The sequence below is a fragment of the Somniosus microcephalus genome, chromosome 28 (assembly GCF_052327205.1).
Source record: "Somniosus microcephalus isolate GS21.2 chromosome 28, FLI_Smic_1.0, whole genome shotgun sequence".
In the NCBI taxonomy this organism is placed as follows: domain Eukaryota; kingdom Metazoa; phylum Chordata; class Chondrichthyes; order Squaliformes; family Somniosidae; genus Somniosus; species Somniosus microcephalus.
Genome location: NC_141014.1, coordinates 19687864 through 19706485, shown reverse-complemented (window position 1 = coordinate 19706485; position 18622 = coordinate 19687864). Strand labels below are relative to the sequence as shown.

The 18622-nt window shown below is 49.5% G+C and overlaps 1 protein-coding gene across 2 annotated transcripts in view; it reads right to left on the bottom strand.

The window, feature by feature from the left end:
- The window catches only part of septin3 (septin 3), a 77506-nt gene extending 61336 nt beyond the window's left edge, over nt 1–16170 (bottom strand). Inside the window, exon 1 of one of the 2 annotated variants that reach the window (XM_085969576.1) lies at nt 16067–16170. Coding sequence is in view for 1 of the 2 variants with exons in the window: in XM_085969575.1 (XP_085825701.1) it covers nt 1041–1050 (10 nt within the window). In the remaining variant the exon portion in view is untranslated. Of the gene's footprint in view, nt 1–1040; nt 1220–16066 lie in introns of those variants that run through there. The other variant, XM_085969575.1, reaches the window with a different exon arrangement.
- Between the last annotated feature and the right edge of the window lie 2452 nt (nt 16171–18622).

The following is an 18622-nucleotide window of genomic DNA, read 5'->3' as shown; positions in this document are numbered from 1 at the left end:
CATCCCGTTAAAGGGGCCTCGCTGCCCCCCCCACTCAAAAGTGCAGGGAATATTGCTTACCACTAAGAACCCTTTTAAAGAGGGAATCTCTCCATTGAGGTGCCAGTGTTTCACATCGTTGTTAGATGTCAGATCGACAAACTGTAAAACAGACTCTTGTTACACTCTCACTCTGGGATCAGTCTGTAGCCGCTCAAGCAGCCCTCAATCTGGCACGGTTAAAATACATTTTTATATATTCACACTCAACTGCCTCTGTGGCTCGAGCACGGAATGGGCCCATTTTTGCAGCAACGTGCAGCTTTAAAGCTGCCTCTGCACCCGAAAGGTGAGGAGCTACATCTCCCCGGTCACTGTTAGCAGTCGTGTCGCGAATAAGCAGAGCGATCAGTAATAACGGCAACGGCTCGACGGGCCCCGCTTCAAAATTTAAATGGCCGACGCCCGCGGCACCGACGCGCCCGTCGACGGGAACGCCCGCCCACACGCCGGCGGATTACCCTGCCCCGCACTCGGCTGGCCCTGGCCGATCGATTGATCATCAGTCGTCTGAGAGAACCAGCAGACACCGGCGCTGGGGCAAGCCAGAATTATTGCACCGAAGCGAGCTGTACATCCCAGACAAGGCTTTCAAATTAGGCACAGATTGCGAGCGTCAACAGAAATCATTAGCGTGTGTAATAATCTTCGGGGATCTGTAAAAAATTAACCACCGCGAATCTGGTGGGACGCTAAGAATCTGGGCCCCAAATAGTTAATTATTAAATTTATACATTTATTTTCAAAGCAATCAGACCCTCCCTGCAAAGCAAAATTCGATTCCCCCCCCCCACCTCCTCCCAGCCTCTCGAGCAGGGAAACACCCCATTTAGCAAATGCAAAAATAGCTGTGGGAGAATATTGTGATGCAACCTTGGATTGTCAGAGCCCTGCCGTGGAAATTAGATTCGGTAGCTGAGAGGCAGAAGCAATCAGAATACACCCTGAATCTGCACAGAGGCAGACGGAACACAACAAAGAAATGGAAGAAAACCAAATACCTTTCCACATCTAGGAGACCTGCTCACACCTGCGATGATTCCCTTTTATAAAAAAAAATTTCCTTCTTCTCCGTTGAAATATGATGTCGCTACAACCTGATATTATATTGTTGTGTTTCCCGGGATCCTGGCCCATAGAGATGTTGTCTGACACTGGTGTCACATGACCAGAATATTAATTGATTCTGGCTCCATCGTTACAGCAGCCCCCCCCGCCCCCGACAACCCACCCCCCACTCCCTTCTGAGACACAACCCTCCCTTAACAGCTGAAATCCCAGCCCCAGCTCACAGTCAGCATGCTCATTACAGATGAGGATGTGGTGTGCAGGTTCGGTGATGCTAATCGTCCGGGGTGCCGGCACTGAGCTGCAGTTTCCCAGCCGCGTTAACTCCCGACGCCTGACATGCTCGCAGGATTTTTATTTTGCAAAAAGGTTTTTTTTTTTCCTTCGCCCGTTGATCTCCTGGGGTGGGAACACGCATTGCCCTACGGTTACACTAGTGCCAGCTACTACCCCCCCCCACCCCCCCGCCCACAACTGAACCGAGGCCATTCTTCACGTAATGAGCTTAGGCAGTGGATATCGGTGGGATATTTGACTGTAGTGTGCATCGTAGACGATCCTGCTCTCACCCAATAGAAAGAAAGGCTTGTCATTTTTACAACTTGCCTTACACAACCTCAGGACGACCCCAAGCGCTTTACAGCCAATGAAGTACTTATTGAAGTGTAGTCACTGTTGTAATGTAGGAAACGCGGCAGCCAATTTGCACACAGCAAGCTCCCACAAATGTGATAATGACCAGATAATCTGTTTTTAGTGATGATGTTGATTGAGGGATCAATATTGGCCAGGACACCGGGGAGAACTCCCCTGCTCTTCTTCGAAATAGTGCCGCGGGATCGTTTACGTCCACCTGAGAGAGCAGACGGGGCCTCGGTTTAACGTCTCATCTGAAAGACGGCACCTCCGACAGTGCAGCACTCCCTCAGCGCTGCACTGGATTGTCAGCCTGGATTGTTGTGCTCAAGTCTCTGGAGTGGGGCTTAAACCCACAACCTTCTGACTCAGAGGCGAGAGGCAGTGCTACCAGCTGAGCCACGGCTGACAGTGTACCCATATGCCACTGGGGTCCCTGGGTAAGGATCCAGAGCAACAAATGTCAAAGTGATGCTAATGAACCATCTTTTTTATCCAGCACAGTTGGGAGGGGGTGGTGGTGGCGGGAGGGGGATTGGTGGGGAACCCCAATAGATCTTTTACTAGTCAAACGATAATATCGGTTGGGCTAGAAATTCGGTGCATTTGCGCTTCTCGTTAGCGCCCCAGAAATTCAATGGGATTTTAGTGGTGGCGGTCACTGGTAGCGCCCCGCTCCGCTGTGCAGGCGATGACAATGTCAGCACTGTGCGCAGTGCCCCGTTTTCGCCTCGCCTGCAGAATTGGCCTGCGCCCCCGGAATCGGCGCCGGGCGATGACAGCGACCGAGCGGCAGGAGGCTCGCGGGGCGCTAACTAAAGGGGAGGTGGCGAGCGGCTGACTTACTTGCCCGCTGCCTCTTTGAACGCGGGGCCCGTGCCGCGATCTGGCAGCCCGGCACTCCTCTTGAGCTGGCACGGCACCCCGCTCCCCGGTGGTCCAGGTCGGGCCCCGCAGAGTTGTGGGCTTGGACCTTCCCCTTAATGAGGGGAGGAGCCCTTTCATGCAGCAGCGCTACGTGGCCCAGTGCGCAGCGCTGCAGAACGCACCGCCCCGATATTTGGGGTTAGCGCTCGAAGTAGGAAGTGAGGCGCTTGAATTAGCGTTCCGGCTCCCTCTTGGGGTGCGAAAACTGAATTTACCGATTGCCGGCGCTATTTTTCGCCGGGCTAAATTTAGTGACCAGGCGACGTTAGTGACCCAAAATTGTCGCCAGCGAATTTTTCCCCCATTGTCTTTTGCCTCCTTTTTGTCCAGCTCCCAGGTCAGGTACGAATGGCTGCACCCAGATATCTGCCAATGCAGCGCTGAACCAGATCGGGAGCAGGTGCAGAAATTGTACTGGTTGGCTCGCCCACCTCCACCACGCCACAGGGAAATATCCAGCCTCTCCTTAATGCATCTTCTGCAGGAACTGAGAACGAAGGTACAAATTTGTTTCCCCCATCCACTGTGCTAAAGTGGCATTGTACCATTCCATTCTTTGTCATTCCATCAGTATACACCCTACCCAATGGTATCATGCATGAGGGGATGACACCAAGTAACATTCACGCCACACAAGTGCCAGGCAATGACTATCTCCAACAAGAGAGCGTCTAACCACCGCCCCTTGACATTCAATGGCATTACCATCGCCGAATCCCCCAACATCAACATCCTGGGGGGTCACCATTGACCAGAAACCTATCTGGACCAGCCACATAAATACTGTGGCCACAAGAGCAGGTCAGAGGCTGGGTATTCTGCGGCGAGTGTCTCACCTCCTGACTCCCCAAAGCCTTTCCACCATCTACAAGGCACAAGTCAGGAGTGTGATGGAATACTCTCCACTTGCCTGGATGAGTGCAGCTCCAACAACACTCAAGAAGCTCGACACCATCCAGGACAAAGCAGCCTGCTTGATTGGCACCCCATCCACCACCTTAAACATTCACTCCCTCCACCACCGGCGCACCGTGGCTGCAGTGTGTACCATCTACAAGACGCACTGCAGCAACTCGACAAGGCTTCTTCGGCAGCACCTCCCAAACCCGCAACCTCTTCCACCTAGAAGGACAAGGGCAGCAGGTGCATGGGAACACCACCACCTCCAAGTTCCCCTCTAAGTCACACACCATCCTGACTTGGAAATATATCGCTGTTTCTTCATAGTTGCTGGGTCAAAATCTTGGAACTCCCTCCTAACAGCACTGTGGGAGCACCTTCACCACACGGGACTGCAGCGGTTCAAGAAGGCGGCTCACCACCACCTTCTCAAGGGCAATTAGGGATGGGCAATAAATGCTGGCCTTGCCAGCGACGCCCACATCCCAGGAACGAATAAAAAAAATGTACAACATTAAAATGCCACTGCCTCATGTGTGACACAGCAAACGGTCTAAGAGTGGAGACAGAAGCAGAATAAATGACCACAGACTGAGATATGCCCCAAACAAACACAGCACCTCCATCTCTTATGCAGAGAACAAAAGCAAACTCAGTCTTGTGAGGCCTGCCCCAAGCAAAAATGGCATCTGTACATCTCTCACCTCGATAATAGAGTGAAGCTTAGTCCTGAGGGACCTGCCCCAAACAAGCATGGCACCTGCACAGAATTCATACAGAGGCTAAAAGCAAGCTGAACCCTGTTACAAACATGACATCAGTGATCTTTTATACAGGTATTAGAAAGCTGGTCAATCCTATATGATCCTATCCCTCACAAAAATGGTGTCCATGCACTTTCATATAGGGGAGATCTTGAACAAGCCAGAAGTGAGGATCTTGGTCCTTATAAATATTCATGCTGTAAGATCAATGACTGGAAAATGGTGACTGAGGGAGGACAGGTTCATTGAGTAGCTGGTCAGCCTTGTGATTGAGAATACAATCGGCAGGTGGACCTCCAGTTCCACAATTGGCAGAAACCGGACAATTCTTCGGTCTGCAAGAGACGCCAAGGAACAGGCTCTTGTAGTTAAACACAGTCTTCAGAAAAGAGCCTCAATCCTGTGAGAGCTGCACTTTATAAACAATGATGTCATAACCAACATTAAAAACACTCCTTTAGAAAGACTTGCATTTATATACGACCTCAGGACATCCCAAAGCACTTTACAGCCAATGAAGTACTTTTGAAGTGTAGTCACTGTTGTAATGTAGGAAACGCGGCAGCCAATTTGCGCACAGCAAGCTCCCACAAACAGCAATGTGATAATGACCAGACAATCTGTTTTAGTGATGCTGATTGAGGGATTACTATTGGCCAGGACACCAGGAAGAACTCCCCCTGCTCTTCTTCGAAATAGTGCCATGGGCACTTTTACATCCACCTGAGAGGGTAGACGGGGCCTCGGTTTAACGTCTCAACCAAAAGATGGCACCCTCGACAGTGCTGCACTCCCTTGGTGTGTCAGCCTAGATTTTTGTGCTCAAGTCCCTGGAGTGGGACTTGAACCCACAACCTTCTGACTCAGAGGCGAGGAGTGCTGCCCACTGAGCCACGGCAGACTTACATTTGTGTTGCCAATGCTGATATTTGCATAATCCCACATTGTGTGCTACATCCCATAATCGCCAATGGCACCAGAAGTGATCCAATTTATCTGCCGCTCTCTGTATTGCTTTGATAGGAAATTTCCTTGCCTTGTCTTTTCCTGTAATTACTTTCCACAACTCTTCTTGTTTTCAGCTGTCTGGCATTTTAATGTACTTCACGGGTTACCCAGCCCACTCACACAGATCTATTTGTTCATTCACAAGATTACAGACTAAACACAGACGAGAAAGGGCAATCAGCCCATCCTGGCTCATCAATCTAAAAAGCCCTGTAGTCCTATCACAGCATCTAGCTGGCTCTTATATAACTGCAGGCTTTTGGCCTTCATTCCCCCACCCAAATGTTCATCCCGTGTATTGACCACCGTGTGAGTGACGAACTTCCTGACATCAGTCCCAAACGTGTCCTTCTACAGTTTGAACCTATGCCCCCTTGTTCTACTTTCATGACTTATGTTGGAGTAATTCCTCGTCTTCTTCGACAGCGCCTCCCAAACCCGTGACCTCTACCGCCTACAAGGACAAGGGCAGCAGGCGCACGGGAACACCACCACCTCCAAGTTCCGCTCCAAGTCACACATCATCCTGATGTGGAAATATAGCGCCATCGTCGCTGGGTCAAAATCCTGGAACTCCCTCCCCAACAGCACTGTGGGAGCACCTTCACCACACGGACTGCAGCGGTTCAAGGAGGCGGCTCACCACCACCTTCTCCAGGGCAATTAGGGATGGGCAATAAAATGCTGGTCTTGCCAGCGACGCCCACATCCCATGAACGAATAAAAGATACCTTATTATGGAATGGCTTTCCTTGGCAGAGGCTAGAATGCAAGTCAACATGGGCGATAAGTGCGTTTTCATGAATGGGAGAGGGGACCTCATAAAGTTTGGAAAAATGTGTCATTTCAGTGGGAGTAAGAGGGAGGATATTTGTGAGTCATAGTAGCTCTGTGGCGGAAACGCACACCTGAGGCGGTCCCACTCCTCCATGCTTTCAGGACTGTAGAGCTGCACCAATCTCTTTCACCCTTCGTTTAGATGCAATCCTTTTCTTCAAGATATTCCCCACATTGTTAAACCGGTCGGGGGCGGGGTGGGGGGGTGGTCTTGTGCTATCTATTTTGTGGTCCTGGAGGTTGTGTTTGGCGATGAGTAACCTTTGACCTGGACTGAGGGTTTGGTAGCCAGTTCCAGAAATGGAGGTTCTCCTGGCCCCCTCAGCAAACCTATCCATCCTCAATCCCTCTAGTCACCATTCTCCAATTAACTCTGCTATCGGTATTACTGCGTGGTAGCTTATAGGGACCATTGGATCAATACCGGTGTAACTTTGTATCCAAGTTAAGGAAGTTCCTTGCATTTTTTTTTAGGCGCTGGAGTCTTTACCAACTGCCTTTAGAAACAAACACTACAGCCTTGGTGCTAATCTCTGGCTTGTTCAAGTCCTTATCTCTCATGTAAGGTTATACTTCAGTGATACAGGGCATTGGTGAGACCACATCTGGAGTACTGTGTACAGTATTGGTCTCCTTATTTAAGGAAGGATGTAAATGCGTTGGAAGCAGTTCAGAGAAGGTTTACTAGACTAACACCTGGATTGGGCGGGTTGTCTTATGAGGAAAGGTTGGACAGGCTAGGCTTGTATCCGCTGGAGTTTAGAAAAGTAAGAGGTGACTTGATTGAGACATATAAGATCCTGAGGGGTCTGGACAGGGTGGATGTGGAGAGGATGTTTCCTCTTGTGGGAGAACCTAGAACTAAGGGTCACTGTTTAAAAATAAGGGTAACGTAATAAAACTCCCTACACACTTGGTTTGAGTATAAAGCAAGGCTTTAATCAACTTGTTTCAGAACATGGAGGTCTAGTTGTATTTCACTAGCTCCTTGTCTTACAAAATGTCCCTGGCAAGCTGGGGCCCACGCCCGAGTATTTATACTCCTTGGATGGCGCCACCAGCTGGCCATCCAGCGTTATTTCATAAGTAGTTTCTTGATGAGATTTATAACAAAGGGGTCGCCCATTTAAGACAGAGATGAGGAGAAATTTTTTCTCACAGAGGGTCGTGAGTCTTTGGAACTCTCTTCCTCAGAGGGCGGTGGAAGCAGAGTCCTTGAATATTTTTAAGGCAGAGGTAGATAGATTCTTGATAAGCAAGGGGGTGAAAGGTTATCGGGGGTAGGCGGGAATGTGGAGCAATCGGATCAGCCATGATCTTATTGAATGGCGGAGCAGGCTCGAGGGGCCGAGTGGCCGACTCCTGCTCCTAACTCGTATGTTCGTATTATTTCTATGTCCGAGATAGGGTTGCTAACGCTGGTTGAATATATTACTGGAGGATTCATCACATGACCCACCCCCACGCTCCCGTCTTTGGTCGCCCAACACAGCCAGCCTCGCGGCGCCCAACCGTCCCACGGCCAATTGGAAAGCGAAAAGACCCTTCATTACCCAATTAGATGATTCTTGACTGTCAGTCAAACAGCCCTTCTTCCCAGCTCCAATATTTTTATAAATAATAAACAGAAGACCTTCAAAGAAACATTTTTCTCCTCAGTGTTTGCTCCCAGCGAGTGTCCCGGAGATTAATCTTCAATTCCTGGAGACTCCAGGCCAATCCTGGAAGGTTGGCAACCCTGGTCCGAGAGCAGATGGCTGAACCAGCCACAAGAGGTAAGTTAAGGAGCACCGAATCACTAGATTGTGCAGCCGTGCCCCAAGGGAACTGCACCTAATTAGCTTTGAGTGACTGAATGTCCTCGTGTCTGGACACAGGGCCCCGAGTTACTGGCTAAAGAGAGAGGAAGGTAAAGTCGTGAGTGCATTTGAGCTGTTTTGATGTTTATACTGGAGTATTGTTCCATTGAGGCCCGAGGACCTGAAATTATTTGCTAAGTAAAAGATTTGTGCCATTGAAGGAAACTAAACAGAGTTTTGCCCAGTTGCTGGACTACTAAATACAGGAAACTCTTTTTACTGGCACCTAAATAACCGGAAATCTCTCTTAACCGGCAAAATTCAGGAGTAGGTTCAGGTAAGTTTTACTTCACATTAGTGGCCGTGTATGGGGCTCTCGTACCTTGGTAAGTATACCTCTCTGTAATCCGGACTTTTTGATCAACCGGCACCACGCCGGTCCCGTCGGTGCCGGATAAAAAAAAGTTTCCTGTACTTTCATCCAATGTTCTGATTTAATACCTCACAGTCCACCAGTGGCAGCTACGTTACACTTACATAAAACAAGGCCCACTCCTGTTGTGGAACGAGCCTTTGGCTTGGTGGTAGCATCCCCACCTCTGGGCCAGAGAGGTGTAAAGTTCAAATCCTGCTCCAGACAGTCCTGGGGAATAGACACCGGAGCTCTGGATCGGAATTCTGGGTGGGCAACCAGCAGGATACTTGCCTGGTGGGTGTGGGTGTGGGTTGTGGGAGCCCATAAAACCCGCCCGTGTGGGACTAACCTCCCTATCGATTGGCATGAAGGTGGTTGCGGCCTACCGAAGGAGTGTTGACACTGCAGCCTGCCCGATTGTTAATCAGCCTGCCAATCCCACCACTACTTCACTTTCTCCAAGGCAAGACGGTGAAGTTACAACAAGGACCTACATTGTTGTAATGATCAATAACATGCCATTCTATAGTGGACACTAGGTGGAGCCGTAGAGCTGTATATAAGACTACACTACCCAGCTGTATATATATATTAAGACTACATTACCCATGAGGCACTAGGCTACCCACAAGGCAACAGTCAAGATGGAAGCCTCTACAGATACTGTACCTAGTCCACATGTGCTCAATAAAGTAACTAGCAAAAGCTAGCTGTGTTCATAATAAGAATGTCTATTTATTAATGAACATAAGATGGTACCAGGGTGGTGAAGATCTGCTGAAAATTGTGAAAAGCGAAATGGAGAATTTGAAGCCACCAGAGCATTTGAATCTCGAGGGAAATGTCGACTACAATTGGCGGATTTTTAAACAACAATTCGAACTCTACATTGCAGCCATCGGATTCGGTACGAAGCCAGACGCAAGAAAAATAGCGTTGCTGCTTACGGTTGCAGGCCCACAGGCGATAGAGGTATTTAATACATTTGTATTTAATCCAGTGGAGAACAGAAAAAAATTAGAAGATGTGCTAAAAAAATTTGATGCACATTGCTCTCCCAAAAAGAATGAGACCTATGAAAGATACATCTTCTGTTCTCGGACACAGCAGCAAAATGAGACTTTTGATAGCTTTATAACTGAGCTGAAACTGAAAGCACAGACATGTAATTTCTCTGAGCTCAAAGCATCCATGATTCGTGACCAGATTGTGTTTGGTATTCATGATAAAAAAGTCAGGGAACGTCTGTTGAGAGAAACCGAACTAAATTTGGAAAATGCGGTGAAAATATGCCAAGCCAGCGAGCTAGCTCGAAAGCACGTGAAGACTTTCAGTGAAATCAATAATGATGCGATTGTAACGAGTGATAATGCTGCTGTCGGTGCTGTGTCCTATAAGGGGAAGAAACATGGGCAGAACAGAAATGAAAAGCAATCGGAGGATGAAATTTTTAATTGTAAACGCTGTGGTTACAAACACCAGTTAAGACAATGCCCAGCGTTTGGAAAAATGTTCACAAAGTGTAATGGAAAGAATCACTTTGCCAAACAATGCTTTTCAAAAGTACAAACTAAGAAAGGGCAACGAGTTAATGTAATTGAGGACACTGATTTAAGTGAGACATTTTTTATAGGAATGGTGTCATGTGACAATATCAAAAAGGATACAGAAAATGTGCAGCCCTCAGAAATGGACAATGCTGAACATAAAGTTAATGCAGTAAAAGAGGACAAATGGATGATCCCACTGCAGGTAAATGGAGCATTAGTTACCTTGAAACTAGACACTGGGGCAAAAGCAAACTTAATCAGTATGAGTGACATTAACAATATGAAAGAAAAGCCCAAAATACAGAAAAAGTCAGTACTACTGAAGGACTATAATGGACAGAAAATAGATAGCTTAGGTGTATGCAGACTTAAAGTGACAGTCAAAGACAAAGTGCATCATCTCATGTTTTCTGTTGTGGCTGAAAGGCTTGATTCACTACTGGGTGACAAAGCTTGTGAGGACTTAGAACTGGTCAAAAGAGTCTACCGTATAAACTGTGCCATAAGCAGACCAGATGACTCGGTGGATTCTGTAGTGAATAATTTCCAGGATGTGTTCAAAGGATTTGGAGTTCTACTATTCACTTACAAGATCCAGCTAAAGCAGGATGCTCAGCCAGCGGTACATGCTCCACGAAGAGTTCCAGCACCCCTGCGTGACCGGCTCAAGAATGAACTGGACAGAATGACCACACTAGGAGTCATCAGGAAAGTCGAAGAGCCAACAGACTGGGTCAACTCCATGGTATGTGTAAAGAAAAAGAACAATGATCTAAGAATATGCATGGATCCAAAGGACTTAAATGCAAACATAAAACATGAACACTACCAGATTCCCAAGCGAGAAGAAATCACCAGTGAAATGTCAGGTGCCAGATACTTTACAAAGCTCGATGCCTCACAAGGATTTTGGCAACTAAAACTGGATGAAGAGAGCACCAAATACTGTACCTTCAACACACCATTTGGCAGGTATTGTTTCCTCAGAATGCCTTTCGGGATAATATCTGCATCTGAAATCTTTCATAGAGCGATGGAACACATAATTGAAGGTCTGGAAGGAGTTTGGGTCTATGTTGATGACATCATCATCTGGGGCTCCACACTGAAAGAACACAATGAGAGACTGACTAAAGTGCTACAGAGCATACGCCGGAATGGACTGAAGCTCAACAAAGCCAAGTGTCAGTTTGGCGCCCAGGAAGTCACTTTCCTAGGAGATAATCTATCTGGTAAAGGAATAGAGCCAGATATGGAAAAAGTAAACGCCATGCTCAAAATGCCCCGACCCACTGACACAAAAGGAGTGCTACGCATCATGGGGATGATAAACTTCATTGGAAAGTTCATTCCTAACTTGTCAGCCAAGACAGCCTGTCTGCGAGACCTGCTACATAAAACAAATGAGTTTGCATGGACAGAAAGACATGAACAAGAGTGGATAAACCTTAAAACAGTGCTGACAACCACACCTGTACTCACCTTCTTTGACCCAACAAAAAGAATCAAAGTGTCAACGGATGCATCAAAAGATGGCCTAGGTGCGGTCTTGCTACAAGCAGAGGGTGAAGATTGGAAGCCTGTTGCCTATGCCTCCAGGTCTATGACTGATACTGAGTGTCGATACGCCCAGATTGAAAAGGAATGTCTAGGCTTGGTAGTTGGACTAGAAAAGTTTCATGGCTACATATATGGACTTCCCACCTTCACAGTTGAGACAGACCACAGCCCTCTGGTTGCCATCATAAAAAAAAACCTGAATGAGATGTCTCCAAGGATTCAACGACTCATGATGAAGCTGCAAAGATATGACTTTGAACTGATCTACACACCAGGCAAATACATAGTGTTAGCAGATGCACTATCCCGAGCACCCACAATGAGTCATGTGAGCTCTACTGAAGAAGACGTGGATGTTCATGTGAGTATGGCCACTGCTACGCTGCCCGTGTCAGACACAAAATCAAAGCAAATAGCAGAAGAAACAGTAAAAGATACAGTATTACAAACAGTAATAGAGAACATTCATCATGGTTGGCCAAAAGGTTCCTGTCCAAAATATTTTCACATAAGGTCAGAATTGAGTGTCGCAAGTGGACTATTACTAAAACAGAACAGAATAGTAATTCCACAGGCTCTACGTCAAGACATGCTCAAAAGGATTCATGAGGGACACCTCGGAATTGAAAAATGCAAAAGGAGAGCAAGAGACACTGTTTATTGGTCTGGCATAAATAAGGACACTGAGAACATGATAGGCAAATGTGAGACATGTCAGAAACACCAAAACAAACAAGCAAAGGAACCAATGATAGTAGCTGACATACCAACAGCAGCATGGCAAAAGGTTGGTATGGACCTTTTTCATTTAAATGGTAAAGACTATCTAATAGTGATTGACTACTATTCTAACTATCCTGAGATGGCGCTGCTCTCAAGCACCACAGCAAGCAGTGTCATAATGCATGTGAAATCCATCTTTGCCAGACATGGAATTCCCAGGATTGCCGTTAGCGACAATGGTCCGTGCTTCAACTGTAAGGAGTGGCAACAGTTTGCAGCACATTATGACTTTCAGCACATCACATCCAGTCCTTTGTATGCTCAGTCAAATGGTAAGGCAGAGAAAGGTGTTCAAGTTCTCAAGCAGCTACTGAAGAAAGCGACAGAAAGCAAGTCTGATCCTTATCTCGCCCTGCTGAGCTACCGAGCCTCACCTTTAGGCTGTGGTTCTTCACCTGCTGAACTACTAATGGGTCGCAAGTTGCGCACCACGCTACCCTACTGTGCAAAAGAACAGCAAAGTGAGGAACTGAGACAGAGACTTCAACTGTTAAAGCTGAAACAGAAATCATACTATGACAAGTCATCCAAAACTCTAAAACCATAGACAAGGGATGATGTTGTCAGGATTGAGGATCCAGATGCATGGAACAGGAAAGCTACAGTTCTTGAGGAAGTAGGACCAAGGTCATACACTGTTAGAACTGAGGAAGGACAGATTCTCAGGAGGAACCGCCGTTCTCTCCTAAAAACACAAGAGACTATTCAAGAGCAGATTGATGACAATGCCGCAACTGCATCTTGTCATTCACCGCCAGAACAATCTCATGAAGACACATCAGACTTACCCATGTTGAGAAGATCCACACGTGAAGTAAAAGAGCCTGATAGACTTAATCTTTGAGTACAATGTAAAGCTTTGAAAATGTGTTGACTGTTTTGAAAATGTTTATGTTTATAGAGCACTAACAAAAGTGTACTGATATTATCTTTATTGTTTTCTTGAAAGTTGATTGATATTGATTTTGTTAAACCTCAAAGAAAGGGGGATGTAATGATCAATAACATGTCATTCTATAGTGGACACTAGGTGGAGCCGTAGAGCTGTGTAAGCTGTATATAAGACTACACTACCCAGCTGTATATATAAAGACTACATTACCCATGAGGCACTAGGCTACCCACAAGGCAACAGTCAAGATGGAAGCCTCTACAGATACTGTACCAGTCCACATGTGCTCAATAAAGTAACTAGCAAAAGCTAGCTGTGTTCATAATAAGAATGTCTATTTATTAATGAACATAAGAATTGTCACATCTGGCAGGGCCTCAGACGTGAGATTAGGGATGTCCACTGTAGAATTATGGGATCCCCACTGCACACATGTAGCTGACTGGGTGGGCAGAACAAGAGAGGAGGAGGAAAAACCCCAGCAAAATAGTCAGACATTCTGAAGAGCGAAAGAGACAGGAGGAAAGAGACAAGACCCAGGCATAGAGTTTGCAATTGAAATTCTCAGGACTACAGTTTTTCCACTGATAACGCCACTCTATAATCGGCCTTATCGTTAAAACAGCCTGTTTTTTAAAATAGATTTTGATGTCGGCCGCTGTAGGACACGGTTTTCTTTTATAACTGTAAGCTAAGGAGCTTTGAAAAGCTTCAACCACTCAATGCTCTTTTTGCCCCTGTCGGCACCCCGTGCCCCTGGCCCTGACTCCATCAGCCTCCTGTCGGCGCCCTGTGCCCCTGGCCCTGACTCCATCAGCCTCCTGTCGGCGCCCCGTGCCCCTGGCCCTGACTCCATCAGCCTCCTGTCGGCGCCCCGTGCCCCTGGCCCTGACTCCATCAGCCTCCTGTCGGCGCCCCGTGCCCCTGGCCCTGACTCCATCAGCCTCCTGTCGGCGCCCCGTGCCCCTGGCCCTGACTCCATCAGCCTCCTGTCGGCGCCCTGTGCCCCTGGCCCTGACTCCATCAGCCTCCTGTCGGCGCCCCGTGCCCCTGGCCCTGACTCCATCAGCCTCCTGTCGGCGCCCCGTGCCCCTGGCCCTGACTCCATCAGCCTCCTGTCGGCGCCCTGTGCCCCTGGCCCTGACTCCATCAGCCTCCTGTCGGCGCCCCGTGCCCCTGGCCCTGACTCCATCAGCCTCCTGTCGGCGCCCCGTGCCCCTAGCCCTGACTCCATCAGCCTCCTGTCGCCAGCTCTAGAGAACTGCACATTTACAGGATGTATGTCTGCTGCTTGACTCCAAAGCTGTGCTACCAGCGCCACATCCGATCCCTCACCAAGACCGCTTTCTCCTGGCTCCAAGGCATTACCCACATCCATCCCTACCCCTCCCTCACTGCTGCTGAAACCCCAATCCAGGCCTTTATCGTGTCCGTCCCTAACATCCTCTCCCACAATCCATTCCCCCCGTCCACTCCCACAATCCCATTCCCCCAGTCCACTCCCACAATCCCATTGCCCCTGTCCACTCCCACAATCCCATTCCCCCAGTCCACTCCCACAATCCCATTACCCCTGTCCACTCCCACAATCCCATTCCCCCCGTCCACTCCCACAATCCCATTACCCCTGTCCACTCCCGCAATCCCATTACCCCCATCCACTCCCACAATCCCATTACCCCCATCCACTCCCACAATCCCATTACCCCCATCCACTCCCTCAATCCCATTACCCCCGTCCTCTCCCACAATCCCATTACCCCTCTCAGCGCAGCGATCGGAGCAGTTGCGACCGCCGGAAATTCAGCTTGAGCACCCTAAGAGGGACACGGGGCGAGGCTCCAGGCGCTCCGCGTCCCTCTTAGGGCGCTGAAACTGAATATCGCAGCGCAACGTGCCACAGCGCCACACACTGCGGCACGGCGTGCTGCGGTACTGCAGGCCTTCCTCCCATTCTTAAGGGGGAGGGGCCTGCAACAGCGCGATCGGAGATCGCGAGTGCCGGCAAAAGAGCCTGGCACCGAGGAGAAGTGCCGGGCTCTCGGAAAACAGCCGGCACTGCCGCGGGGGGAGATCAGGAGGCCGGGGACGGAGGTGCTGGCAGGTGGCTGCCGAAAAAAACGGCCGCCCCGCACCTCCACCTTAATTTGCGCCACTGCCGCCACAGGGAGGCCCCGTGAACCGGGCGTGATTTGCGAATGGCGCTACAGAGGTGGGCGCTACCGAATATCGAGATCGGGGCGGTAGCGGGGCGCTGCGCACGCCGATGACATCATCGGTGGCGGCGCAGCGCAACAGGCTAACGCCGCCATTAGCGCCCCAGCTAAATATCGCGGGAGGCGTGGCCAGTGGCGCTAAAGCCACTGAGTGCCCTCTTTAGGCGCTAACTGGTGGCGCAGCCCACCGAATTTCTAGGCCCTGCATTCCCATTAACCCTGCGCTTGCCACGTTCCACTGACTCACCTTGACTGGGTGAATTGACAGGAGGATCCTTGTGTTTGCTTTCCAATCCCCTGTAGCGCTGCCCCCTCCCCTCCCCCCAAAGCTTCGTGACCTTCTGCAGCCGTACGGCCCTGCACTCTCCCCCATTCCTCTGACGCCACCGTACTTCTTGTTCCCCGCTCCCTTCACTCCCCCACTCCTTTTTTTCGGGCACTACTCTTCCTCTCCCTGCAGCTCCCTGTATAAATCCCTCCCCCACCTTGCCACCTCCCTCCGAGCTGTCCAAAGCCATTTAAAAACCCTATGCTTGGATTGTGTTTCCCCCCAATCCCTCACCGTTCCTCCCCTTACCCCTCCTGTTCATTTCCTCCCTGTTCCTTTGCCCTAAAGTGAAGTGCTGCCTGTAACAGATAAGCGTCGTTTAAAAAGAAGAATTCCATACTCACAGCCTGACTGTCCGGGCCCTTTATTGTTGCGAGTGTTTGAAAGGAACACCAGCTGATATCAACCAGTGACGTTCTTGCTGGCATCCCTCCCCTCCATTGGTTTGTGGCCTCTATCTCATAGACGCACACACAGCACGTGGGGAGGACTGATAAGGAATTGCTAACAGCTGTGTACTAAAAACCTGCCGTACGCTGCACGCTGCCAGCCTGAGGTCGGCTGACGGCAGGCTCGGTCCCCGGAACAGCCAGCAGCTGCCCGTCCCCCCGAAGCCTCCGCTGCGCGGCAGCCATGTTTGGGCCGCAGCCACAACACTCGCCCTGCCGCACAGCCAGCCGCTTTCAGCGGGAGTTTCATGCTTTTATTTCCCGTCCAAATTAAGAGCTAACGGCAGATATTTGGAGCAGCGAACCCGTGGGGGGGGAGGGGGGGGGGATATTGCAGAGGCAGCTCGCGGGTCCTGATCAGGCTGGTTGGCTTTGCCTCTTGTCAGTTTTCTGCCGATGGGATTGCCCTCCATCGCCCCCTGCTGGTACCAGCGATGGCCGCTCCTCCTTCACCCACTCCTTGTCAATGTTGGTGGGGGCAGGGCCTGGGTTTCCCCCCCCGCCACCACCCCCCCCAGCGATGGTATCCTTTCTGCCTGCTACGTTTACGCACTTGGTTTGAGTACAAAGCAAGGCTTTAATCAACTTGTTTCAGAACATGGAGGCCTAGTTGTACTTCACTAGTTCCTTGTCTTACAAAATGTCCCTGGCAAGCTGGGCCCGACGCCCGAGTATTTATACTCCTTGGACGGTGCCACCAGCTGGCCATCCAGCGTTATTTTACGAGTAGTTTCTTGATGAATGATGAGATTTATAACACCCTCGTTTCCATGGCAACCATGAGGAAAGTCCCAGGAAGCAGCTGTTAACATCTCCGGGTTTCCCCAGTGGAAGGATGGGGCCTTGTAGCACCCGCCTCACTATCCTGTTCTGGCTGCCCCCTTCCTCCGCTTCCCTTCTTGTGTAGGATTTCAATTTTCCGATCTTCAGGGTGTTTTCTGCCCCCTTTAACTACCTGCAGCAGCAGAGCTGGGATGTTGCAGCCAGACAACGGAGGAGGGCTCCCCTTTGGCAGTGAGAATCCCACCACCAAGAGCTTGCCACACAGACCGGAGGAAATGAACCCCGAGCCGGGACACAGAGTGGGGGATCCGGCGGTGCTGGAGGGAGCGGTGCAGGAATCCTGAGTATTGTGTGCAGCTTTGGTTGCCTTATCTGAGGAAGGATGTTCTTGCCATGGAGGGAGTTCAGCGAAGATTCACCAGACTGATACCTGGGATGGCAGGAATGATGTATGAAGAGAGATTGGGTCGATTGGGCTTATACTCGCTGGTGTTTAGAAGAATGAGAGGGGATCTCATTGAAACTTATAAAATTCTAACAGGACTAGACAGACTAGATGCAGGAAGGATGTTCCCGATGGCCGGGGAGTCCAGAACCAGGGGTCACAGTCTAAGGATAAGGGGTAAGCCATTTAGGACAGAGATGAGGAGGAATTTCTTCACCCAGAGAGTGGTGAACCTGTGGAATTCTCTACCACAGAAGGCAGTAGAGGCCAATTCATTAAATATATTCAAGAAGGAGTTGGATATATTTCTTAAGGCTAAAGGGATCAAGGGATATGGGGAGAAAGCAGGGACAGGGTACTGAATTTGGATGAACAGCCATGATCGCATTGAATGGCGGAGCAGGCTCGAGGGGCCGAATGGCCTACTCCTGCTCCTATCTTCTATGTTTCTATGGAACACCTGGCCGCTGGGGGAATGTTCCTTGAGTCCCTGGCTCCCTCTGGTATCTCATGTGTAGGCCTAGTCAGTAAGTCTCAACAGATAATATGCCCATGGGGGACACCAATACCCGCTTACTAGCCCAGGAACACTGAGGCCAACTGTAGGACACCACCACAGTAGAGGCTAGCGATTGGGGACTGAGCCTAGATCCTTCCCTTGCCTGTACAGACAGCGCAGTTACCAGCCAATCAGGCTTTTGGCTTGCAAGGCCGGAAAATAACTCGTAGCTAAAAGTCTTTAAAGTGTTTCTGGGGGAGCATTTTAGATTGAAAGCACTTCCCCATCTGATTTCATGTCTCCTTGAATAAAGTAAAATGTGATTTGCAGCTGGCCAGTTATTAAATAGAGTTCACCCCTGGATGATGCTTTAATCTGGTGATTGCCTATAGAGGTCCCCATTAAATTGACAAAGATCTCATGCCTCCACCAAACTGAGTCGTCGTCATCGTCATACATGTCTTCACACTGTTTCCTTTGGGGAACTGTATGAAGTGGTGGAAGGATTTCTGACCGCGATTAACGCTCCTTCCGTGACCGTAACCATCTTCGTACCAGCCATTAGAGTGGTTAGTCCTATGGCGGGAGGGTTTTACGGGCTCCCACAACCCATACGAGGCGCGGGGTCACCCACACCCGGACGCAAGTATCCCGCTGGATGTCAACCCAGAATTTAGAGCTGGAGCTCCGACTCCACTTGCCGGGACTGTCTGGAGCGGGGTTT